General features: G+C 42.4%; 3 protein-coding genes across 3 annotated transcripts; 1 reads left to right on the top strand and 2 right to left on the bottom strand.

Annotated features, from left to right (window-relative positions):
* Positions 1-1353: 1353 nt before the first annotated feature.
* pkp1b (plakophilin 1b) lies at positions 1354-12617 on the top strand. The gene is made up of 13 exons (XM_070959161.1): positions 1354-1567; positions 3141-3235; positions 4518-4939; positions 5061-5193; positions 6184-6391; positions 7170-7329; positions 9029-9146; positions 9775-9951; positions 10444-10614; positions 10814-10967; positions 11254-11440; positions 11608-11692; positions 12115-12617. Exons 1-13 carry the CDS (start codon positions 1375-1377, stop codon positions 12187-12189), a joined length of 2178 nt encoding a protein of 725 aa, XP_070815262.1. The 5' UTR covers positions 1354-1374; the 3' UTR covers positions 12190-12617.
* A 1050-nt stretch (positions 12618-13667) lies between these two features.
* Positions 13668-18060, bottom strand: tnnt2b (troponin T type 2b (cardiac)). The gene is made up of 10 exons (XM_070958280.1): positions 17852-18060; positions 17698-17719; positions 17549-17612; positions 17319-17435; positions 17130-17207; positions 16898-16999; positions 16714-16820; positions 16469-16559; positions 15458-15498; positions 13668-13854 (listed from the first exon to the last, which is right to left on the bottom strand). Exons 4-10 carry the CDS (start codon positions 17415-17417, stop codon positions 13815-13817), a joined length of 558 nt encoding a protein of 185 aa, XP_070814381.1. The 5' UTR covers positions 17418-17435; positions 17549-17612; positions 17698-17719; positions 17852-18060; the 3' UTR covers positions 13668-13814.
* Positions 18061-24412: 6352 nt separating this feature from the next.
* Positions 24413-25719, bottom strand: LOC139328533 (troponin I, slow skeletal muscle-like). Its single transcript, XM_070958279.1, has 5 exons — positions 25516-25719; positions 25304-25435; positions 25119-25208; positions 24864-25040; positions 24413-24517 (listed from the first exon to the last, which is right to left on the bottom strand). The coding sequence occupies exons 1-5, from the start codon at positions 25717-25719 to the stop codon at positions 24413-24415; spliced, it is 708 nt and encodes a 235-aa protein (XP_070814380.1).
* Between the last annotated feature and the right edge of the window lie 275 nt (positions 25720-25994).

The following is a 25994-nucleotide window of genomic DNA, read 5'->3' as shown; positions in this document are numbered from 1 at the left end:
ATGGGTGTAGCCCATTTTTTTTTCCTCTCTCTTGCTCCATTAATCATGTCCAGACCTCTCAGATTTATCCGTGCGTATATGCGTATAAAGAAGTTAAAAGTAGCTTAATCTCAACCAGCTACAGTAAAATACTACTTAGCACTGATGCATCCGTATTACATTGTCACATTTTACAGCAAGTTTTTTGGCTGTTGGTACTTTTTGTACATGGTGTTGATAATACTTCTGTACTTTTACTTCAGTAGGATTTTGAATGCAGGACTTGTGCTGGAGTATTTTTACATTATTGTACTTTTACATTAACATTAAAGTATCTTAACTTATACATTGTAGGCAGCTGTTTATGTTGTAGGTAGATGAGGTGCAGCTAACAAGTAAATATACTGGTAGGTTGGTTAAATATAACATTATTTCTATGTGTTGTATTTATTACAAGTAATGCATTTTAGAAGCTAGAAGGCATTGGATGGAAATTTTAATTTGAACTTTTGAACCTTGTAGTAGTCAAAAAAACTGTTGCAGAGTCAGTAGAACATTTACCTCTGCAAACATGGTGAAGAAGAAATGTAAAGCAGCGGTGGAGGAAGTATTCCTACGCTTTACTGCAAGTGTACTGTAAAAGTACTAGTACCACATTATAAAAATACTGCATTACAAGTCACGCTCCTGCATTTATAATGTTTAAAAGCATAATCAGGAAAATTTATTTAAAGGATTAAAAGTAAAAGTACAGAAGTGCAGAAAAGTGTCCCCTGTGACTGTGATACTATTATAGATTACATCATCGCATTATTATTTCTCATGCATTATTATGAAAGCAGGATCTTACTGTTCTGTTTGGTTTGAGGTGAACTGCTCTACTTGGCTAATCAGCTGAGTCTTTTCTCCATTGATGGATTGATTGTTTGGTTTGTAGAAATGAGTAAAATAATCAGAAAAGTCATCACAGTTCACCCACAGTGACACCTTCACCATGCTTGTTTTGCCTCATCAACAGGCCAAACCTCAGAGGAAAAGCAGCAAGTCACCACATCCGCGAGGCTGGAACCATGAAAACGTATTTGTAGTTGATAAAGTTGCGAAAAGAAAAGAAGTAAAGCACAAGCACCTCAAATGTGAGTAAATGCACTTAATTGCATCCCACCAGAGGTATTTGTCAAGACAAGTCAGACAGGCGCACAGAGCAGGCTGATCGCGCCTGGCTGCAGCTCCGTCTTGCAGGCGTGCGGTGTGTGCATGGGCGCGGTCTAATCGCGCAGGGCAGGACAAGGTGTGCTTTTATTACCTCATCCACACTCCGCAGCTGACGGGCTTCCCGTACGAGCCTCGTTTGGACGCTGCGGTCTGGCCACAGTTGAAAAACCGAATTAAAAAATGACGAGTCTGGACCCGCTGAAGTCCGTCATGTCCGTCATGAGCGCGGACGACACGTCGCTGGCTGTGCCATCAGTGAACCAGTACCGATCAGGCCAACAGCGCGTCCTGGAGCAAGTGCAAACAGTCCGGAGGACCAAGTCCAGGCACAGCAGCAGCAGCAGGAATGGATCCTATTCTTTATCTCCGACAAGTAAGAGCAGCAGGCAGCAGGACCCTGAGGGGTTTGCTTTTTGAGTTTTTAAACTTACTCTTGGGGGGCTGAGCTCCTGGTGGCCTGATTTCCTCCAGGATTCAGTATTTCTTCATAACAATCACTGGCAGGGGACCTTCATGTTGGGAAACCAACATGTAATGCTTTATATTTATATGTGTAATGTCCAAAATTTCCTAATAATTTCCCAGCAAGATTTCTGTTTACCTGGCACTGATAAGGAGTTGAAGTGATTTTACAGTATTTACACACTCAGTATGTTTCATTTGACTACTTGTAGCCCAGCAAAATGATAATAAAGGCCTCAATGTTTCTGGCCCACAGCCTTTTCCCTTACTGATGGTGTGCCGTTCATTCATGTTGGGAAATTAAATGAGCAGTTGGCTTAATGTGTCAAATCCAAGTGATTATACAAATTTGTCACAGGTCACAACTTTAGAGACCTTTGTTTTTGGTTTGTTAAATCTTTCTGAGCATGGCCAGAGGGGACGTGTGACCTCAGTATTCCTGTTAATCCTGGCTCGCTCCTGGATTACTCTAAATCTGTAAATGTTACACTCCAAAGCATGTTGAGCTAAAGAGACTGATTTAAAGGGAAAAAAGCATTTATCTGTAAAGATCCGGGCCAGTTCCTTTTGGGGCTGCTGCCTACAAGCCGGGTTATGGACGTTAAGAGATCCAGGTTACTGAACAAACTCTTATTTCTGGCTAGAAAATGTATATTATTTATTTGGATTAATGAGAAATACCCCAATGTAACTCAGTGGTATAAGGAAATTTTTAGAGTTCTCCCTATGGAGAGACTAAGTGCTGAGTTAAATGGAAATGATGACATTTTTCTGGAAATATGGCAGCCTCTGATGGATTACTTGCCTAGAGATCTGTGTAAAACTATCCAGAGGGGTAAGGGCACACTGGATTAGATGACCCCAGGCTAAGTCGAAAAGCACCGATACATTATTTAACGTGCGAAGGTGTATATAATTTGATTTGATAGTATTGTTGTCCTTTCTCTGTTTGTTTATGGATTTTGGTTTATGCCCCCCCCCCTTTTTTTTTCCTTCTTCTCATCAATCCAGTTTTTATGTATTTTCTATATTTATATTTCTTCAATGTATATTTTCATGTATTATTGTATTGTACATTTTGGAAATAAAATAAAATCTGATTATTTAAAAAAAAAAAAAAGCATTTATCAAAGACAGAAGGCACTTGAAAGCGGAGGCCTATATAGTACATAAATTAAGTTAAATTAAATAGGGTTCTGTTTGAACATAGGTGTCCACGCTGATCCACAATCGGCGCTCACACTTTTGGCCCTGTGTCTCCTGCTAACTGTTAGTCTGCAGTGCTCGCAGGAGCGTTTTTACTTCCTCGTTTATTACCCCAGGACTCGTAATCTTTTAAGCATAAACCAAAGATCAGAGTTCCCACCAGCTTACTGAGCAGTTACATTTTTTAGCTTAAAGAAAGGCAGTAAATCAGTGACGTTGATCTCAGCTATGTACTACATGCAGGATAACAGCTGATAACCCTCCATGTTTCTCCTCAGGCCCTGTGTATGACTCTGTGTTCATTGATGCCTCAAAGTCACAGTTGAGCACGTCTAATGGAAACGTCTTCTTCGGGAATGGCCTCTCCAACACTGTAAGTTATGGTGCTTATGTATTTTTCTATCACACCATTAACTGGCAGGAGTGACTCTTCTGGTTGTGCTGCCATCACAGCATTGGCATGAGTGTGAGGCCATAGAGGCTGCAGCCACCGACAATTGTATCTGAGATGTTTGTGTTTCAAACAGCTCATCAACAACTCCTTTATCAGGCTGAGAACTTAATGTGTTTGAATTAACATTTTATACAGGGTGTAGACGTATTTATAACACCATTTAGATTAAGGCTGCACTTAAGAACAGCATTATTGATTAATATTCCAAATATTTTTTTCAATTAATTGATTTGTTTTATCTATATAGTATCTGTAAATTGTGGAAAAATTCTCATTATAGAGCTGGTTTTGTTCAACCGACTGTCTAAAACCCAAACATATTTCGTTTACTTTGATATATGACAAAAAAAAATGGCAAGGCAAATATTTCTGACCAGATAAAGTGATTATTAAAATCATTGCCTATTAATTTTCATTGTAATGACTAATTGCCTAATCAATCAGTCAACTAACAGTTGCAAATTTAAAGCTGAAATTAAATATATGAAGTGTGAAAAAAAGGCAAAATCTAAAAATCAGACTGTCTGACTTTTAGCTCACAGTACATCAAAGTGAAAGTGTTCTGTGTCATATGAAGACCATGTTATGTGCATCATTGTTGCAGAAATAACTTAAGCAATAACCATGATAGCATGAATTTTCTTTTGCAGTTTATTATGTTACTGTGTCGTATTGTGAGGGCCGAGTGCCGACAATAAGAAACAGGTTGGAGTGGTGTTGCGCCAAGTTGACTTTTCTCCCATTTCTTCCTCAAAAACCTGTTTCTAAATGTTACCAGAGGCTTTCTGTCTCAGCTCACAACAAGTGCGCATAGCTGCGACCAGTGCGTGCATGCATCCACACGTTCATGCATTCACACACACTCATAAACACTTGACCTCCATGGCAAAGTTTTGCCTCCTGGGGCAAAAACTGTGGCCGACAAAGGCTGAAGGAATTTGGACCGATGGACGGACAGCTCGCTGTGTCTGTCTGCAGCTGGCTGTAGAGCTGCCATTTGCTGCTCAAGATGCATTTACCAACCTCTCCCATAGCTGCTGCCAGTCTTTTGTAGAAGCAACCCACAGGGCCGCACACCAAAAAGCTCTTTCACAATTTTATTTGCCGTTGCCAGCTCCATGTCAGCAGCTCTCCGTGAAATATGCATCCATAAGACGAGATTATCTTTTATTACAAGCACATGTATTCTTTGGCTCTGCAGCTCAACCTTGAGAACTACATCAGCCGGCAAGCAGTCAACGGCACCAAGGCATCCACTGTGAAGAGGAACACAGCAGCTTCTACCTATCAGTACGAGAGGAGTCACGCCCCTGTCAGCTTCACGAAGGCCGGTCGGTTCTACAGCAGCCGCAGCGAGCCCGATCTGGCCTTTCATCTCCCCATGAACAAACGCTCTGCTCCTTCCCAGAGACTCCTCTCCAACAGCAGCACCTACAGGACGGCACGATCCAAGAGTCAGTTTATCGTGAGCAGCACCTCCCAGCGTCTGCCCGTGCCCACTGCGAATGGCCCAGCTCAGACCAAAATAAACACGCAGTTCGTGTGCAGCCCAGCTGATGTGTCCAAAACATCCTCAAAGCCTCCTGCTGACGAGGGCGCCACAAAGAGCAAAGCAGATTCTGGGTGAGCGGGGAAGATTTCAAATTATACTTACGAAATATGTCAGTGAACATGTTATTCTCACATGCTCTCCGTGTGTTTAAACAGCATTTTCTTTGTGTTGCTTTTCTTACCGGTCTGATAGCAGCGGTGGAGTTGCTGATATCACTATGAAGGAGGCTGTGGAGTATCTTTCCAACAAGGGCGAGAAATATCAGCACTGCGGCGCTTCCTACATACAGCACAACACGTTCATTGATGAGAGTGCCAAAGAGGAGGTGTTTTGTCTTCGTATCTTATCGTGTTGTCAGACTGCTTATCATTTCCATCTGAGGGTAACATTTTCATTTTGAAGTGAGATATTCCTCAAACTAGGCCTCGCTGACCATGACTGGGTCAACCTGTTGGAGGGCCACAGGGCAAAAAGTTGTTGTTGGGCTGCTGTTGACCCCCCTGACTTCCCACTGTGTGCAAAAAGTCCCACAAACCACACAGCGCTCCATCCTGTCCTCAGGGTTTCTGTGAGGCAGTTTGATTCAAATCAACACACATGCACAATTTAAAAATTAGCCAACTGCCTGCTTGGATTGTAAAGTTTGGCTCAGGTCTCTGGCCACTCCTTAACTGCTTTGCATTAGGCGAGACTACTGTAGGTGGACTATGATGTTATTTTAATAACAGAAGCCACCCTGTGTTTCACAAGATAAATGCTGAAATGTGAAGCTGCAACATTAAGAAACATTTGCTTTGTATCAGGAGCAATAAATTAATACAGCGTTGATATGATATCTCCTATCAGTGAGATAAATGTGAGACTTCCCGTGAGTCCATCAGTCGTGGATCGGTAATTTGAATCAGGTGCAGGAATGGCGGACTCCACCACCAACAATGAAAACTACTATATAGAGAAGTACTTAACAGGATGATAATACGCTGAATGACTGTTGCTGTAACAATGCTGACCCCAAGTTTTATCAAAAACACTGTTTGATTCTGTGGAAATCTTAAGGACCTTCACATGCATAAAACTAGTTTTTTGTGGATTCTTATGGGTTTCGGGACCCTGGGCAGTTGCCCACTTTTCCCAGTTTGTGTTTCAGGCTTTCTTTCAGGCGTTCTTTTACCTGTAATTTTCTCAAAGTACTGTTTAACTCATTGTAATCTGTCGTATATAGCCCTCATATGGAATAAATCACCGTCATTTGCATTGTAGTAAAGCGATGTGTTCTTCAGCTGTGCTAACTTCTTTCGCCTTTTTTGTCTCGCAGGTGTTGAAGCTCAATGGGATCCCTCCCCTGGTGGCTCTGCTGCACAGCCCCAGTTCACAAGTGAACCAGACAGCCTTGGCTGCCCTCCGTAACCTGTCCTTTAAAAGCACCAAAAGCAAAGAGGAGATCCATCGCTCCGGTGGCATCGAAGAGGCTGTGGCTCTGCTCAGAAATGTAGACTCAGCAGAGATACAGAAACAGCTGACAGGTACAGTTAGCTCTTAAATATGCAACCCTATACAGTACATGTGTGTACATACACACACCTTACACACACCTATCCATGCAAACAAGTCAGACAGAGAGCCACTTGTGTGTGTATAACATAACCCTGTTTAGATCCTGGAAGTTATTCCTGCACGTTGTCACTCTACAAAGTGTCGTTAGCATTTGAGGCAACCGTCAACATCCCCTTGCTACTGCTCTCATGATTAAGTTGAATGTTGATAGAGATGCAAAGCTGTTAAATGTTTCAACTATCATTACATCTCAGCATTAGAAGCATCCAGAAAATTAAGTTTAAGTTCTGTTATCAGCCTACTCAATTTTTCCACTAATTAACCCACCGGATAGGACTGGTTTTTAAAGGCATACGATGCAGAAATTGATGGTTCCTGTTTGCAAACAGTTTTTTCCACATTCGTAGCTCCCTCTTGGATGTGTTGTTTTACGGTCTGACACCTGGTCGTTATCTTTTATGGAGTCCTGAATTCACCTGTGTGCTGTTATTGGGCGTTACACACCCACCTAGCAAAGGGTGAAGTCTAGAAATATCCTGACCACAGCAAAATAATAAGAAAATACAGGCAGAAGGCAGGTTCTCTGCAGACAAACACACCAGCACACACACTTCTAGACTTCTAGTAGTTTAGTTGTAGGTTAAGAGGGATTACTGCTGTTTGAGTCTATACATTGTTTTTTAGGCAGTGAATGACTGTGTGATTGACATGCTGCTTAAACTGCTGAGGCTCTCATTTTCTCTCCAGGTCTCCTGTGGAATTTGTCTTCCGTAGACAGCGTGAAACCAGACCTGCTGAAGAGTGCTCTGCCTGTCTTAATGGAGCGTGTGATCCTGCCTCACACAACAGGTCCTGACCGGACCAACAGTGACCCTGAGGCCTTCTTTCACACCACTGCATGTCTAAGGCAAGCAAAAAATTCAGCTGAGCGCACGATGTCACGTCAGCGCCTTTGCTTTATCTCTCATGAAGTTTAGGATCTTATTGCCTGCGTGGAGCCCGTCATACAAACGTTACACCCACACATTTCAGCAGTATCATGCGTGCACCTGGGAATTGTGTTGGCATGCTTTTAAGAATGTTTTCCTATAGCGAAAAGCTGGTTAAGAGTCTGTTTGCTCCATTAACATGTTTGAAAGTCTTTAATTAGTCATAGTGGATGTGAGTAAGTGGAAGGAAGGGTGTAACGCCCGTAACACTGACGATACTGTGAACTACCAGCTTACTATTAATAGCGCACTCTCGGTCGCTCACTCTCAGTCTGCTGATGTTTTTTAGAAGTTATAACTCGAAACTCTTAAACACTGCCAGCAGCTGATTTCTATTCTTTAATGTCAGGGGTGTGGTGGAGGTAGAGGTGAGGGTGTGGTGAACTTGATGTTCTGGGACACGAAGTATAGAGCGTGAGAGAGCCCCCCCCCCCCCTTTTTTTTTTTTTTGTCGACAGGGCAGCATCATGTGATTTTCTCTGGAAAAATGCAAATAACCACCATTGTAATAAACATCATAGACTGGAACCAGGATAAATGAATCGTACAATAGAGTGACACTACATATAGATTCATTTGGGTTGGGACTGAGTGGAGATGAAGTACGCGGGCTTACACATACGCACACATGAAGATACATATAACACGCACACCCTCTCCAACTCAACGCCTTCGTGGCTCCCACCCCCCTCCTTCCCTTGTCACAGTGTAGCATGGAGGGTTGCTGCAGGGCGCCAGTGTCTGTGCTGCGACGCCGCATGTGTCTTATTATGCTGCTTGTGTGCCGAGGTGTTTTTCTCTTAATCCCACACTGAGCCCCCCCCCTACAGGAGCCTAATTCTGATTTATCTGCTCATAAAAGTGCATCTTTTTGACCCCTGACCTTTGAACAACATAATAAAAGTTGATTATCAACTGACCTTTATGTGTAATAATTAGTAAGATCAAATATCATCACCATAACCAGATTATTCGGAACATTCAGCCAAAACTAATGTAGTTTCATGCAGCAGCCCTGCGGTAAATCCTGCCTTCACGTTTTAAATGGTTTTGCTGAAGTTTAAGAAATGTTCATTGAACTTTTAGGTTATGTTTGAAGCTGTAGTTCCTGCTGCACGGAGATTGTATGTGTTGCATTAAGCAGACAGTTATTTCTCATATTTAATATGCTTTCATTGATGTGAATCATTTTTTGCCGTACATAGCTTGAGCCGTCATTATCTTTCATTATGAGTCTGTCAGAGTTGCGTCATTTTAGCAAGGAGCGTCAGGCAGCACAGTCTGAAGGCTTTTTAATTAATTGCGAATATGTCTGTAACATTAACATCAAGAGTGCTATTGTTTACTTTTAAAGCAAGGTGAAATTAATATCAGACAAGCAAGATTTTCTGTCAGATCGCTTTTGGAAATCTTTCCTGCAAAGTCTTTCCACAACTGTTTCAACCTGAACAATAAGTAAAGCCCAAACAGTGCATCAGTATTACTTAAATATTTCAAAATTCATCTTCTTAAAATACACTCTACATGTTTGCCTGGAATATCTCCCACACTGATGTCTCCGTATACTCTTCAATGCATCAAAACACTGTTTGACATCTTATATCTTATGTTCAACAGAAACCTGAGCAGCTCGATGCAAAGCAACAGACAGGCGATGAGAAAATGTCGAGGTCTGATCGACTCACTGGTCAAATATGTTAAAGACAGCGTGGAAGAAGGAACACCAGATGATAAGGTAAACGAGCTTCATGTGCAACGTGAAAAAGCCTCCATGTAGCTGACTGTTGCAGATTGCAGAGAGTAGTTTGACTGCTACAAAAGGCCCCGCTGAGTCTTGCACAGAGCAGAGCATATAGGCAGGCTGGTAATGCTCAACGTTGTACAGTATTGTGGATTATTTAATGTTGTGGTTACGGGCACCAGTTAGACTTGTCGAACAGCTTGTATCGTTATTTTGCTCTCGTCTTTAAATCATGTTAACCTATTTTTTGTAATTATCAGTGTTACAACTTTTCTGCGGTTCCAGCCTCATCAGTCACTTTAATACAACTTTTTTTTCCTGTATTGCGGCTGAATATCTCGGTGCACAATAGGCAGTAAAACTTGTTTTCAGTTTATTTTTATAGAAATGGGACAACGTCACAGCAACGCCAGCACAATGTAATGCAGTCAATTATATTAGTGCTGGAGCATTTTTGAGCAGTAGCACAGGTGTTGCTGTGTCTCACCCTGTGCACGTCTGTCATTATTTTACCTTTTGTATGGAGGTATCAAGCCAAGGTACAACATACACATGTACGCACATGTTGCTCTGAATCATACTCGCGTCCTCATGTTGCGTGTTTTTCTACCTGATGAAACAGTCTGTAGAAAACTGCGTGTGCATCCTCCACAACCTGACGTTCCAGCTGGAGGCTGAGGCTCCGGCTCTGTTCACCAGGATCACAACTTTGATCAAGCCGGTCAGCAGGAACCACAGCCAGAGCGCCACCGGCCCAATCGGCTGCTTCAGTCCACAGAGCAAATCGCTGGAACAGGAGGTGAGACGGGGAAGGTGTACAGCAGACACAAACATACACAATGATGCCTTCTGGATGCTTTCAGTTGTAGTATGACAGCACACCAGAAGTGCTAGACAGCACCCACAACTACCTGTCAATTTGTCTAGACAGTGTCTGTTGGTGTGTGTCATTAGTGCTGTTCCTCGGTGTGACTTGTTTGTTAACTCTACCAACATTATGGTAATTACAATTACAACTTTCCAAAGGCTTTCTCCGACAATGTGAGACTTTGTTCTCTGGTTCCCAAAGGTGTCACCTTTCACTTTGTGTTCTTTACACACTGTAAACCACACATTAGGCTGCAGTGTGTTCCATGTTTGCACGTTTACACTGTGTTTTACAAATCATCCAGACGGTATGTTTCCTAGGATTCTGCATTTCTAAAAATCCTTCAGTGAAATTCTGCATTTCTCCAAGATAAATGCTGTTGCAGCTACATGTTGAGAACGATATTTCCTGTTTCTTGTCCAGCGCCGCTTTGACTTCCCAGTCATTGAGGATCCGCGGCCGAATGGGGCAGGTTGGCTGATTCACTCCAAAACTCTACAGAGTTACCTGTCTCTGCTTGGCTCTAGCAAGGTAGAAGAAACACAGGAAGCCTGTTGTGGAGCCCTGCAGAATCTCACCGCACATGAAGGCATTGTAAGAAAAAACATGTTGTACTGTGACACCCTGATCAGAACAAAAAAAAAAAGACTTGCATCTAGTTTAAGTTACCTTTGAATTATCATTGTAATTATTTTTCTCACCAGAAATCATGTGAGTCAACTTTAAATTTGTTCATATAGATGTATACAGGAATGGATTTACAGTGGTTTGCATGGTTTTATGCGTTTCACAGGTCTCTTGTGCAATGAGTCAGATCATTGTGCAGAAACTGAATGGCATGCAAGTTATCAGCCCCCTTTTAAAGTCAAACAAAGTCAACCTGCAGAAGAACGTCGTGGCTTTGGTAGGAAACCTGACCAAGAACCCAAACCTGCACAATGCCATAGGTAAGAAGCAGCTGCAAGACAAAACTTATTTTATCAAACATTCATTTTCATTCTAGGTATTCTCTCCTCATGTCACCCGCTTCCTTTAAACATAAATATGATTAAGCATCTAAAATACCGATATATGAAATGAGAAAATCAACAATATTTTTAGAATCTACAATTATTTTTGCTTCAGATCTGGGTCATTCCCTTGAAATCCATCATCTCAAACAATTATTGACAAGTTTTACTAGTGTTTGTGCGTGTTAAACAGCCAGTGTGTCCTGTGTTCCTGTTAATGCAGCTCGTAAAGCCCTCCCAGAGCTGCTGGGAATCCTGCGTGCAGGCACCAAGGAAGGGAACGAATCCGATGATACGCTGGCCATGGCCTGCCGGACCGCCAACTACCTGCTTATAAAGGAGCCTGAGATGGGCAAGCACCTACTAGACAACAGCCTGATAGACTCACTGAAAGATCTCAGCCAAAACGGGTGAGGAGACGTGAGCAGAGAGAGATTGTTCCTGAATTTATGTCCTTATAAGAATAGATAAGCTTATTGAAGATAAGGGGAACTCCTATGACTCATCAGGGATTGTTTCTTTGCATGTTAGATGCAAGTCCAGACTGATGTTTAACAACTGTTTTTCCTCCATTAAGGTATTTCCCCAAATCCAGAAAAGCGGCAGCCCTGCTCCTCTACAGCCTCTGGTCAGAAAAAGACATACAAAGCTTCCTGAAAAAGGTGAGTTGAAGCGTAACCGTCAGTGCCAAGATCTGTCGGGGTTTGGGTGTGTTCTCTCTGTTTCCTCCCTTCCACTCAAAGGTCCACACCCCTCTCAGGTATTTGTGAGAAACTGAGGTAGAAAGGCAGTGTTCTCAGTGCCCGGTGATTGCAAATGAGACACCAAAGTGACACAGCCGAGGAATCTAGTAGCTCAGGTTCAAGGAAACGCTTGCACTTGTGTTTGCAGCCTTATGGCGGCACATTAACGAGATGCATTTTAATACTTCTCTGAGGGTGCACAGGCATTTCAAATCCAACTCCGGGTGTCAATATATTTCCATGAACGCACCGCGGTTTAGTTCACAAGATTATTTATCTGTCACTCACATTGTAATTACCAAGGTGGAACATTGATTTATATTTACCTATTTGTCCTGCAGCAAGGGATGAGCAAGTCCTCGTTTGTGAATGAAGTCACCATGGCGGCTCACAAGTCGGTTCAAATTGTTGATTGACACAACGGCCTGACCGGATCTCTGAATGTCATTTACTGAAGTAACTCACCTGCAGGACCTCTGCACACTCACAGCACGTAAGCGATCTGAGGCCCGAGCAGCATCGTCGCTCATTTCACAAAGACTTCCAGATGTTTGATGCATGTATCCATGTAGCCATTCAATTGCTGAATGGTTACTTACAGTGCAGTAGCCCTGTGTATGCTGCAAAGTTACTTTTTCTTTTGTAGGAGAGAAGGTGAAGGTTAACATGTTAGCAACCAGACTGCAAGTTTGCGTTTGCTTTTGTAGTTTAAACTGCTGTCTTTGAATGTAAATTCAGTGTCTGTGCGTGCACTGTTCAATCTGGTACCATGAGCTTGCTTTATTAGATCATAACATCAGGGTTGAGATTTTATTTTGCACTGAAATCACTGTTTTAATATTGGAAAAAAACATGTAAAATGAACATAGATAACAGACAAGTTGATAGGTTTGCTCTAAAAACGCTGGCCTTGTCTTAAGCCGTGATGTGTGTTTACATTTTGTAAAGACAGCTTTTATATGTGGTGTATCCATCTTTTTTCATATGAGTGATCTTGAAATTATCTCTTTGTATTGTCCCAATAAAGCTGACAGAGATCTTCGAGCTGTAGAGGTGATGCATAACCATTAAATCCTAGACACTGAGTTCATTAATAGTCATTTGTCATAATCACTGGTAAAGTATAAAGAGTTTCGTCAAACTACACTCATGTCTTCTCACACCCCTGCAGGATTTGGCTGCAGAGTTTGAAATGCTTCTTGGCAAATTAGAAAGGCATCTTTCAAGTGCTGTTTACTCCACCCTTATAATTTATTTTCTGAGTCTTAAGAACAAGCACTCAGACTCACACACTGCAGCTGTTGTTGCGCTGGTTGCATTATGTAATTATTGACCTAAACTGAACTCTGGTCCTCCACGGTTCAGACCACATAATCCACCCAGCAGCCATGTGGGAATACAAGGGTGATTCTGCGATGTTAAGATTTATGAGGCGTCTGGCACAGTTGATCTTTTCTCGTATTCAATTCATATTCCACTGATGGATTTATATGTGTGGTCATTTATAGAAAACTGGTAACACTGTGGGCGCACTGTCAAGCCTGCCTGGGTTTCTAATGCAAAAAGCCAGGAAGAGCCAAAATGTACCGAACTGAAACGGCCAATCATAATAACTTGTTTGCCAAAGTAATCTACGCGTGAACAGTCTTATTGTACCTGATTAAAGAGGGTGTGGCTTTTTATAGTCGCCTATAAAGTTAGTGCTCATCTGCAGGTTCCCACAAGTGAAGGAACCAAAGAGTTAACAGAAAGGGGACACAATGTCTGATTTATTAAATAAAGACTTTTTTAATTAACCCACAAATTCATACACACAAGAACCTATTAATTAGTTTCTACTTCAATTTTGGAAATCAGAAACTGTCTATCACACTGCCACAGTCCTGCAGAACTCAGCATGCACCTTATTTCACAGGTCACACATTTAAGAGGACATTTTTGAGGTTGTAGTTTATTCTTGCAGGTTCAAGTATTTCAAAAGCATTATCATGCAGTTTATGGTACGCTCAGTAATGGCTGGTTTTCCTCAGGTTGGTTTTTATCACTTCCTCAGGCCACGCTTGCTTCTGCCACCTTTTGAACTGGGAATAAAGTGAAAGTCAGCACAGATCTGTCACGTAAGCCAGCACACAACCAACCTAACCTGTCGTGTATACTGAGCCTGGTATATTTCCATGGGAAACGCTCACCTTTTGCTTCCAATGCTCCAACTTCACAAACGTAATTTATTCTACGCATGCAAATAAGTCACTCTCTGTTGCCGCATTTGAATTTGAGTTCTTGTCGCAGAGAGGAAATTTCAACCACAGCTCAGCATTGTTTGAAACCACAAACAACCCCTCAGGTCTTAACATTGGATTTAATGTCTTTAACATTTTCCTCGAAGCAGTTTATGCTCATTGTTCAGATCTGAACCTGCACAGATCGACTGCACTGCAGACCAGCACCTGTTTGAGCACTCACCCTGACACTTTCAGTCTCACCAGGTCATTGTAAAGTCTGATCCCAGAGCAGTTTATCGCTCTACAGCAGTGGATCCAAATCTTTCTTGCTTATGACCCCTTACCACAAAACAACACCTTTTTATTTTACAACTTATTTTGTTTTTGTCTTATTTTCAACCCAAATAATGATCTTGTGACTCCCCCCAGGGGTCCTGACCTCCAGGTTGGGAACCACTGCTCTATTGAAAGCTGCTGCTGGCTTCAGATACTGTAGCTACCGAAAGCTTTTCATAGCTGTCTGGTGCTTGAAGGGGATTTGCTACCAAATAGCTTATTGCTATCTTTATCGACTGTTGCTGCGGAGTTACCTGACCTCTGCAGCTTCTCTATGAATACTGTTCATTCCTACTTGTAGGTGAGACTGTGATAAAGTATGCCTTTAACATGTTTGACATTATTGTGCTTTCAGGACTTAAAAGAAATTAATGACAATAGCCGTTTTAGCAGAACAATAGAAATTGAAAGTAAATCATGGTTTTGACAGCAATAAAATATTCCTGCTTTGCCACATTTTGCTGGAACTATCATAAGCCTGTTCAAGTTTGTTTGGAGCCTGAGCCCTCATTGCAACACAGCCCACATGAGATCAGGAGGAAAGATTCACATGATTTGGATGGCAGCAGGGACGGTCATTGTGTTATTGTGAGCTACATTAACACGGATGATATCACATAGCAGTTATGAGAGCTCCCAGCTGCTGTACCTCCATTACAGTCCACCTCTCTTTTGAGAATGAATGCATGTATGCTGTTCAAATACCCCAGCCTGCCCTTTGTTAAAACACTTCTCATGTGCTCGCCCCTTTTTGTTTTCCCAGTCCTGTTTGGCTGGGCGTACCCAGGAAACTTAAGTCTGCTGTCAGGCAGCTGGCACAAACAGCTGCTACTGACGCTGCTGCAGACAAATGGAGACCAGAGCTGTGAGAGAAGCTTACGGGAGGTTAAACAGGAGGAGGTGGAAACATGAGGAGGTCAGGAGGTCAAAATCAGGGTAGACTAAGCAGGGAATTAGTCATCGTTGTTTACATGAATGCTGCTTTTTGCTGTTTTCTTTTTACATATAATTTTGCATTTGCAAGAGGTGATACACCTTTTTTTAAATCACTACAGCATTACGTCTTGCTTTCATGCAGTACAGGTAATATGTGCAGCGTGAGATGAGCATCCATAGGCAGACTTACATTTTCTGATGATCGCTGACCCGGTTTCTCAGCACGGTGACCTGTGGAAAAGATGTGTTTAAACATCTAGTGACATCTTCTGTTCTACAAAACCAAAATGCCACAAACATTTGATCAAAACTATTCCTGACTGCTTCATATTTGTTAACAAGACGAGGTTGAAACCCTGTATGGACCTATGACTGGACCGTGTTGTCGATGTGCTCCTGTGGACCTAAGTGAGGACTGTTTCATGAAAGAACAACGGCCAATGAGCCCTGTAGAGCCCCGCCTGCTCTGGCTTGTCGATCTGTGTTCTGTTGAGATAAAGCTACATGGTCAGCTAGCATTAGCTGAAGCTAAAGGCGTCTACTTCTTCCAGCCTGTTCCCTGCAATGGAAAGCTTCATTTTGATGCTCTGACATGAGTAACTCAGTCTGGCTCCCCACATAAATGAAGCAGTAGCTGAACCTGAATAAATCATGATGGAGAAAAAACAAGGCTAACACTTGCTAACCTAGCAAGTCCTGCTAAACTTCAGCTGGCCTAGCTTAAGAGAGTAGCACTAACTGCCACCTCTTCCTCTGATTCTAGTGGAATTCCTGTGATTTTATGACGTTATGCGACATTTAAATCACATATTTAGATGTGTCATAGATTAATTAATTGTACTATTTCATTAATTTAACATCGATCAGATTACTTGAGTCTAATTTTCTTTGGGGGAGGGGGCTAAAAGTCAAGCTACAAATAAGTAGTTTCGCTAGCTAGCCTCAAGTTTCTGTAAATAGCGCCTCCGTAGATCAGTATAGCTGTCTGCTATATTGGTATTAAATCATGGCTGAGTACCATTTATGATTGAAGAATTGGCTGTCAGATGCTGTGTGCATGTAAGTAAATGTCCTCGTAAATCTTTCTGCCGTCGCCTGTTTATATTTTGGCCTGCATGCTAGATTCCGTTTGTTACAACAGTGTCGGTGAGGTACAAATGATTACGATGACACTGAAAGGATTTATGTATGCCATTTTTACCTCATACTTCTGCTTCGTGTGCTTGTACTGAAGTTCAAATTTCTCTGCCTCCAGCTGGCGAATCCAGTCCCACAGTTCCTGCGCTTTTTCCCTGCGTCAGCATCGGCAAGAAAGTGAATTTCATGGTGCTCATATGATGAATAATGCAGCCGGTTGGATTGTCTCATCTGACATTGATTATAGAAAGTATTTGAGGTGAACTGAGCGCATGAACTCATCAGCTTTTGCTGCCGTTTTCATTTTACCTGAGTTTGTCTTCTTTCATGTGATCGATGTTTAAATCTTTGCGTCGATCGCTGAGGACCTTCTTCTTCTTTTCTCTTTCTGTTGGTCTTTTTGGCCCGGTCTGTGTCTGTTGGTCAGGAAGAGGACACGTGTGGTGATGTGATTGCACAGTATGTTGTGTGCAAAGATAAAGAACATCATCACCTTATATCCAGTGAAAGTCAAGTTGGACAGAATCATCTTCTTCCTGGCATCCTCATCTGCTTTCTTCTTCGCTTCCTCGTCTTCTTTTCTCGCTTTCTCTTCCTGGTGGAAAAGATGATGATATCTTGAAGCATACATCCCCATCCGACACCTTCCTAGAGTTCTCTTTAGGAAGCTTGACTGCCTCACAGATATGATCTGTAAAGCTTATTTGTATATGCAGCATACGTACAGCTACTCTGGCCTGCCGTTCTCTTTCTCTCTCTGCCCTGATCTTCATCTGCTCTGCTCTCTCTGACCTGCGTTTCTCCTGAAGGACAGAGAAGAACAAGCCAAAACAAGTCCTGTGAACTCAAAATGTGACAAGAAGACATAATTGTACAAGTGGGTAAGCATGTTGCTCTATTGGAGTGAGACATACGATGCGATCCGTGAGGCTGAGAAGCTCTTCTTCCTCCTTCTTACGCTTCTCAAAGTGAGCTTCAATCAGAGTCTGGAGCTCCGTCAGGTCCTTTTCCATTCGTTTTCGATGGATGTCCTGAAATCACAGCAAGAAGTTGGACTGCGAACTGAAGCGCAATCCAACGATCTGCCCAGAAGGAACAGTTTGCAGGTGCACAGTAACTTTAATCAGTCTTGAGATGAACTCACATCAAAGTCCACTTTTTCTCCCTCTGGGATTTTGGGAGCCGTCAAGCAGGGCACAAAACCAGGCCTGAGGAGGAGGGAAAAATGAAAATCTTTTCATCTCAGTGTGTCTGTTTTGTTTCATTTTAATTATTCCTAATCTCTGTCCTTACTTTGACTTGGGTTTCGCCTCTTCTTTGAGTCCATAAAAAGAAAGAAGTAAAGGTTTTGGTTCAGGAGGCAGCACATTAAAAAAAAAAAAAAAAAAACACTGAGCAGCATTTTTCTTTGTCACACACTCTCTGTACTTAAATAATGTGTCCATACCTCCGTCATTCTCCTCTGAGGCATCTGCTGAAAGGTGAGAGGGTCAGTGTTAAGTCAACAGTGAGTGATGAAGAAAAGGTCTCAGGCTGACAGGTGGAGAATGATGAACAGGGTTACAGGTGACTCTCAGGAAGATTAAGTCTTCTACACTATAAAAAGGTGTCTGATTTAAGTGATTATTGTGGGCCAGTATCTTAGCGTTGATACATATTCATAACTATAATAGTCTAAGTCTCCTAAAAGTTGTATGTTCAATATTAGAACGAGAATACAGCTTTCACTCTTTATATGTCCAAGGTATTAAATTAAGCATTTTTCTAAGGCTTTCTGGTGTAGCAAGTCTTAACACAAATGATCAATCAGGCCTCATTGTTGAGTGACACACATTGTCCTCTGGTTGGTCTCTAAATTAAAGGCAGGCAGCCGCTGTCAGTAACGAAGGAGCTGGAGTGGCCTCAGTTGACTCGGGGCACATAGCTGTCCGTCTCCTGTCACTGCTGAAGGACTGGAGCCAGAAAGGTATGCTGGCGTGTTTCTCTCTGAGCGTTCAGAGGACACAGCTTTAGATTAGCATCAGATAACTCAGATGTTTTCGCCACACCTGAGCCCCGGCTCGATGACAGAGAGGCGGAGAGTGGGCTTGTTCATCTGTCCACCTTAGTAAATGTTTTCTTCATTTCATCAATGTTTCATTCAGTTATTTGTACACGGTTCATCCATTAAACTGCTCAGTGTAGTGAATCCCATCAGAATCTGCTGTCTGCTATCGTCATGGTCCAGTCAAAACCATGGATTTCCTTAGCATTGATATACTCCTTTAGTGCATGTACACTAATAACTACACAACATGACAATTGTATGTTAAGAATAAAGTCATATCTACTTGTTGCTGGCATGCAAACATATATTAGCATAAGCAGTACTACCTTCCTCCTCCTCCTCCTCCTCCTCCTCTACTACCTCTTCCACCTCCTCCTCCTCCTCCTCTGCTACCTCCTCCTCCTCCTCTGTGCAAAGCAAGCATGAATAGTTAGCAAGCGAAGAATGTTAACAGTCTCACACAGCATTTAGATCAACATTGTTTCTGTCATCTACGTGTATTTTTGACAGTGCCTTCAAGACCAAGAAAATCTTTTAATAAAGAGAACATTTATGAATAATGATATTTTCTCATATTTTTATAATATATGATGCAGTTATTAGCAACGGAGGATGTGCAGCTTCTTTTAAATGACACTCTTGCGTTTAGATATTCCCTTTTTTTTCTTTTTTTTTTAATGAAGCTGTTCAGGTGTCATTTAAAAAACAGCTTATCTAAAGTGAAAGTACACCAAATGCCCCAGTTTTCCACAGCTTTAGCTGTTGCGCCATCAACAAGTACTTAAAGTGCTGTGTTTTTTGTTCCTAACATCGCTTTCCTCATTGGCCTCTGTGGGAAAAAGCGACCCCAAGCCTTTAGTCAGAGTCCCCTCGGCCACAGAGGGTAACTTAACCTCTTTCCACTGAAAAGAAGGTAAGCCAAGCTCCATTTAGAGGACCTCCAACAGGCATAAAAATGAAAGTAGGTATTGTGCTTGTGCTGCTATCTCCCCCCATGTCCTCTATTGAGAACATAAGCTGCCCTACATTGCTCTCTAACAGTGACTCGACTCATTTAGAGGGAGACAGGTGCCGCTTAGTTTCAGGGACCGCAGGGCTGCACAGTGGCCCACATGGACGCTCTCACAAAGGAGGCAGAAATAGAGGCAAGAACCTCTGTCTCTTTGATGGCGACCTATTGCACCATTTGAATTGAAAGGACAGATCTGCTGGGATGTTCATAGAAGGTGAATAATCTCCACCCACAGACAAACAGGAGTGGCTAAGGGGACAAAGGTCAATTCTGCAGAAGAGCTCAAGGACGGCAGCTGCCTCTACAGTGGCACCAACATGCCAAAAATACAGTACAGTATGCTGTGTGGTGAAGCCAGCAGCTTAGCAGATGCAGTGTGTTAAGTGACTAAGAATGTTTAATTGTAACGCTGGAGTGTGTCAGCAAAAATACAGGCGGCCTCTTAAGGATGATGCATTTAGAAGCAGAGTTTTACATCGTTTTTCTAAGTAGATATTGTTTGTATTAAAGTACATACCAACAATATCCTCGTCTTCTTCACAGCGTACACACAGAGAGAGGTAAAGAGCAGAGGTCAGCTGTGATGGACACTCCACAAGTATATTAAACATGGGCCTGGACATAAATGCATGTCTGATCTGGAAGCATGCAGCATAATCACAATATTCATGCATTTTTGTCAGGTGAAGCAGCTGTGTAGCATCCAGCTTCAGCCCAGTGACGGCACCTCAGTTACAAACTCTGACACTCGTGTGTGAAGTGACTTACGCTGTCCCCTGAAAGCAGAAGAAAACACACCAGCTGATTAATGGCATCACTTTGCTATCTCTCTTTTCTACAGACATGATGCGTTTACTCACTCATGCGAGGCTTCTTCTGTGTCTGACATGTTTAGGATGAAGCACCTGTGCAAGCAAGTCCGATTCAGAGGCGTAGTGAGTGATACAGCATCGAAAACATCCTGAGGTGATACAATGGCATCGAACCAAACCCTCACATCTGACAAATACTGCACTGAGGGGATATAATCGAACAAACTCATAAGAGGAGCACACAAACTTACCCAGAGAGCGCGATGTACACTTCAGACGAGGCTCAGTGGGGAATTGTATACTGTGCCGTTCTCTGTGGGCCTTAAGCTTTTAAACCCAGTCGTGGATCACATGGCGGCAAGCTGCCCGTGTCTGCAAAGGGTGGGCACATACCTGCAAACAGATGGCAGATGGCATCGACTAGAATGGGAAAACATGCAATCTCAATGGACTTGTATTGTCTATTTTTACTTGGCAAAACCTAGACCTGAGCAGCATGGGATTAAGGTTTCAGTATCTCAGATCAGGCTGACAGGAGGAAGGTTAGAAATAATCCCTGTAAACCTACACCTGAGTGCACACAAATACACCAAGGGGCGGCTCAAAAAACACGTTTACTCTGACTTCTTTTTACGATTGTGCTGATCAGTAGCGCAATAATCACACACATTTTACTCGACAGCATTACATAACAGCAACAAGTTAATCCTTAAAGTGGAAGTGTTATGCAATCAAGCCAGTGAGTGTTATTCCCATAGTGTGTTGCCAAGGGAATGAATAAAATAACACTCGCTCACCAGCTCCTGCACCTCGCCTTTAATCTTGCCTTCAGTCCTCACATGCAATAACGTGTTATCAAGAACACCCTTTATGACCATGCCAAGTCTTTTGATACTCCCAGTTTTCACTGTTAATGTCATATCTGACCCCACAGACGGGATTATGAGTCAACAGGCGAAGCCAGAGTGTAACTCTGTTTGTTTGCCCCCTCCACCTCAGCCCTGGCTTTGCTCACAGCAAAGGTCGATGCTGTTCTATTTCACGTCTCAAGTCGGTTCAAGTCAAGTCTCAAATCTTGCCAAAGCAAATCCCCAGCTCAGCCTCGAGCCTGCAGGGGCCCGATTGAAGGCAAGACACATAAGCAAGTCTAAAGAGGCAATTGTTTCAGATCCATTAAGTATTTGAACATTTTTCATTTGATGCCATTTTGTTGTAATTGCTACATAATTTAGGGTTAACTCCACTGAACAGACGTCATGCAGATATTAAGTATTTTAAGTGGCTGGATACTTTTTCTTAATTATTTGGATGTGAAGTGAAGTCTTCAGGGAGTGTTTTTCAAGTCTGCAGAAATCTGTTGATATTTTATCCATGTGCATGCATTTTAATATATCCCCTAACCCTTAGTTTTGTTTATTAGACACTACAACACAGCTGGAGTTCACATGATTACATTATGTACTGATCTACCTCTACCGGCAGCAACGCCCGGCTATGCGCTGGACATCTGCTGTATTGCTCCCTTCACATTCCTCCACAGTGATACATTGAGCTTTCTAATTATCATTATTTTATTTAGGTTTATCATAACATCAGAGAGAAGCCACATGGATTTTAAAAATGTCATGTTTTCAGAAATATTTAGAAACAAAAAATTAAAGAAAAACAATTATCTGAATCTTGTTGTACAGGTATAATAGTGATGATTATTGTGGTTTTTGGATGTGTTTGTGTGTATAGTCTGTTATGGAATCAGTTGTAGTCCATGTGATGAGTGCTTGTGTTTGTTTAATGTAGATGTAAATCTCAATGATCAGCAGAGTGCAACCTGCAGGCATCGGGTACGTACTAGATGTTGATCTTGTGCGAATAAGAAAACTGATTTCTCTATGATGGAAATGTGACTCATGTCTGAAGTCTTACAGCCTTGTTTCGAGGTATTATCTGAGCTAAACTTCAGTTTTGTACACGGATATATGAGCATGTGTTTTACATATTAAAAGATCTCTTGTATGACTCAGAAGAAGACGCCTGTGTGTGGACCTTAAGAAGGGATATTAAAAGCATTTCTGTGTTGCCTCTGGGGGGGATTTTTCTTTTTAAACTAATTCTGTCTCAAATATTTGAGCTGTGTTTTGTCCTGTAGCTTTTTACACACATTTTATTTTATTGCACCATAAAGTTTGGGGTGTTTGAACATAAAGAGTCACCGCCTTTTGTAGTATGTGTTAAGAGGGAGCTACACACACATAACCCACTTCAAATAAGGGTTAGGGTAATTTTTTAGTTCAATCAATCAACAGTTTGTCACATCTTTTCATTGACAGGATTGAGGATGAGTGTGTCATTTACAGAAGCATAGAGCTTTGTGATAGATGTTCAGTCCCTCATTAAAACACCTGAGTGACAGAATTTTGTCTTTGAATGTTACGTTGAAAGGAACAATAAAATCGGTGAGGCATCATTATAGAGCCAGACAATTGCACTGTTGACTTCCAGATAATTTCTATCAAATGGAAAAACTTTGCCCTCCTGATTGTGTTGTTGGAAGCCCCACCCGTCTGGCACCTGGATCAACCAAAACAACCAACACAAAGCGCCCAGGCCTCCTAATTCTGTTTAATTCTGACACTTGTCCTGACAGGGATCTTCAGCTCAAACGAGTATTTATAGGATCTATTCTTAACGCACACCTTTCAATAAGCAGTGTGTTCAGCCAGTCAAACAATAATTTAATCCATGTTGTCATGTTAAGTCGCCATGGGCTTCAAGCTGCTGGTTGGAAAATATCTGTCGTTTCCTCAGCGAGGTGAATGTGAGCTGATACTGCCCCCTTGTGTCAGGAAATAAAACTGGAGCGGATGACCTCTTTCTTTATCCAACACTGCACAATAACTGGTTCAGAAGAAATAATCAGCATACAAGATTGAAATTAATTATTTGTCATTTATATTCTGACAATTGAATTCTATAAATACAAACATTTCCTGTTTCCAGCTTCTCAAATGTAAAGATTTTTATCATTGTGCATTTAATAGTTTTGGATTTTAGAGCACAAAGCAAGCACTAAAAAATTGAAAGCACTATTAAAGATAGAAACACTAATTATTTGTGTATCTCGGATAGGTTGTATCAAACGGGAAGGTTTTATTGTAATTTAAACATATCATCTATTAATGTAAACAGGAATATTAAGAGCACAGCGTACAAGGTTGTAGCATGGATGTTCAAATTCATCCCAACCACAACATATTTGAATTCTGACACAACAGAAACAAACAATTCATTTGTGGATGATGCATTTTAAGAGCACCATTTTTCATAGAATAAAACTCACAGTAAGGCAGAACTGTGTTGAGATCACATGACACGACTCTGCTGCCTGCAGCTCAAATCAAACGCACCCTCCGCGCTGAAGCGCCCTGTTTAAAGCGTCGAGGCGCAGCGCGCTGAGCGCTTCACGTGCCATGAGGAAGCGAGCTTCACGCTGTCTTGTGCGTGTAACGTGCGCGTGTGTCATGTTGTTTCGGGACGGATTTGGATTTGTGGAGGTGCCGTTCCTGCGCCACAACGCGAGCTTCAAGCTGGACGCTGCTGTCCTGCCAGACAAACTCACTCCGGAGGGTTTATTCGGGTATCACCGCTTCACTTCACCCGGCTCCAGCAGGTATGCGCCGCGCGTGCGAGCTTGTGTGTCTTAGCATGTGCTAATGTCTGCCTTACTTGCATTGGCAGTAATTGTGAATGAATTCTTTGCACTGGCTGAGCTCAGTGTGTGTGTGTGTGTGTGCGTGCGTGTGCGTGGTTGCATTTTGCATTTTGAGCTCTCAGGTTGGTTTAAGTAATGGTGACTTGCTTTGTGATTTGAATGCATTATCTTAAAAAAGCATCAGACAACACCCTCAAAGCACCAGCACTACATGAGCAGAAAACACAGGAGAGGCGACATGCTGTGTTTATTTCAGTGAAAATGAACCCAACACAGGAAATGTGAGAGTTGTAGGGAAAACCTGCAGCATATAAAAGAACAGAAGAAGTCTCTGTGACCCTGTGGAGAGTTTATTGATATGTTTTGTGCTGCTTAGTGACTGTATTAGACATGAGATGAAAACCAGCTGTTCCTTCAGTAACATCTGTTCATTGGCTGGGGCCCTTTGCCGCGTCAAACATCTTCTTGCGGCCCTCCATGCCCGACATGGCCTCCACGTTCTTCCTCCAGTCGCTCACCTCCACCGTCTTCTCCTGCGCAGGCAGAATCACACAGAGGTATGTCATTTATATGAACAGGTCTAAAATTTTTCCACCAGATGTTTGATGGTTTCTCTCCAGCCTCTCTGTTAGACAGACGCATGCTTGGGATGGAGGAATCTGTGTTCAACATAATCTCGTATCTTGACCCTTTCAGCAGCTCTGTCTGATGATTGATCGGTCTCACTCTCTCTTAAAGTGCACACATAAACGATCCCCCTCAGCTCTTCCACAGCTGCGCCTCGTGTGACCATGAATCAGGACTGTTTTGCTGTCTTCTGGCTGAAAGCGTCTCCTCAGCTTTGTCTTTATGTTTAGTCCTTATTTTTCCTGAACCCACCTTTTCTGTGTCCTCCTTCTTCACTGATTTAAGATTAGCTCGCAGATCCAGAGAGACCTTGTGCTTGGAGCCCAGTAGTGAGCGCAGGATGGCGTCAGCGGAGACCCTCACCCTCCTCAGGTTGGGTCTCTTAAACTTCCCTCGCAGGTCCAGCACCTTGATGTTTAGGTCTTTGATCTGCGGAGAGAGCAGAGAGGAAGGTGACCACAGACAGGACAGCGATTCACTGAAACTTGCTCTCTGAGCTTGTGTTACCTCTCTGCTGTTGTGCAAGACTTTGGCTTCAATGTCGTAGCGCTCCTCGTCCACCACGTCGATTTTAGCATGCAGCTCCTCGCATAACTTCTGTATAGAAAATAAAAGATCTGTAGCAACATTAATTCAGTAAACCTAAAGAATTTAGAGTTTTAGTTTGCAAGTATGAACAACTGAAGTTGTACCTGTAGCTCTGCTAAGGACATGCCACCGGTGTGGACAGGAGGAGACTTTTCCTCCAGGTACTTTGCCTTTTGCTCCTCTTTGTCCTCCATCTCCTGCTCCAGCTCCTCTTTGGCCTTGGCGACCATCAGGCTCTGAAACACCACGCGCAAAATGAGCGTAACGGTTTGATTTGCCGCCTTTCTGACTGAAGACATAATCTAATGTGGCTCACCTTCAGCATGAGCTTGCGCGAAGCTGAGATTTTAGATTTCCTCTGCGAAAAGAAACGAAAACAAAAGAAGTGAGACACAGCGATGATATTAATATTTAATATTTGTGACTTCTTGGTGGGTTGTGTCTTGTGACATCTTACCTCCATCCTGCAGGTAGAAAGCAGAGAAAGGACATAACAGACACAGAAATGTAGCATTAGCATTACAGATGGCACAAAAATAAATGAATTGTGTGTGATAGTTTCCATATTGTCACACTGAATTATGTTTCGATGCTGTATGAAAGCGATACTCAGATTTGGAAATGGAAACAGAAACACAATACACTTACGCTTTCTCAGGCATCTTGGCTATCTGAGCTCCCCCTGGAAGACAAAAATAAAACCTTTTTGCCTCTGAAGTGCTCCACCATGGGGACCACTTGGGTCTAGTGCCCCAATGGGTCTTAACTAGTTTCCCTTTTAGCTCCATATAGTCA

This window comes from Chaetodon trifascialis, chromosome 3, assembly GCF_039877785.1.
Source record: "Chaetodon trifascialis isolate fChaTrf1 chromosome 3, fChaTrf1.hap1, whole genome shotgun sequence".
Taxonomy (NCBI): Eukaryota; Metazoa; Chordata; class Actinopteri; order Chaetodontiformes; family Chaetodontidae; genus Chaetodon; species Chaetodon trifascialis.
The sequence above is the reverse complement of the archived record's forward strand: the minus strand, read 5'-3'. Positions and strand labels throughout refer to the sequence as shown.

Excerpts from the sequence above, each read along its gene's own strand:
- LOC139328533 (XM_070958279.1), bottom strand. The coding sequence starts at position 25,719 with ATGCTAATGCTACATTTCTGTGTCTGTTATGTCCTTTCTCTGCTTTCT. Across the intron at positions 25,209-25,303 it reads TGTCCTTAGCAGAGCTACAG|AAGTTATGCGAGGAGCTGCA; the intron begins GTACAACTTCAG and ends TTTTCTATACAG. Across the intron at positions 25,041-25,118 it reads TCTTGCACAACAGCAGAGAG|ATCAAAGACCTAAACATCAA; the intron begins GTAACACAAGCT and ends CTCTCTCCGCAG.
- pkp1b (XM_070959161.1), top strand. The coding sequence starts at position 1,375 with ATGACGAGTCTGGACCCGCTGAAGTCCGTCATGTCCGTCATGAGCGCG. Across the intron at positions 6,392-7,169 it reads GATACAGAAACAGCTGACAG|GTCTCCTGTGGAATTTGTCT; the intron begins GTACAGTTAGCT and ends TTTTCTCTCCAG. Across the intron at positions 9,147-9,774 it reads AAGGAACACCAGATGATAAG|TCTGTAGAAAACTGCGTGTG; the intron begins GTAAACGAGCTT and ends CTGATGAAACAG.
- tnnt2b (XM_070958280.1), bottom strand. The coding sequence starts at position 17,417 with ATGGAAAAGGACCTGACGGAGCTCCAGACTCTGATTGAAGCTCACTTT. Across the intron at positions 16,560-16,713 it reads ATGAAAGAAGACAAACTCAG|GGAAAAAGCGCAGGAACTGT; the intron begins GTAAAATGAAAA and ends ATGCTGACGCAG. Across the intron at positions 15,499-16,468 it reads ACACGAAGCAGAAGTATGAG|GTCACCGTGCTGAGAAACCG; the intron begins GTAAAAATGGCA and ends TCTTTTCCACAG.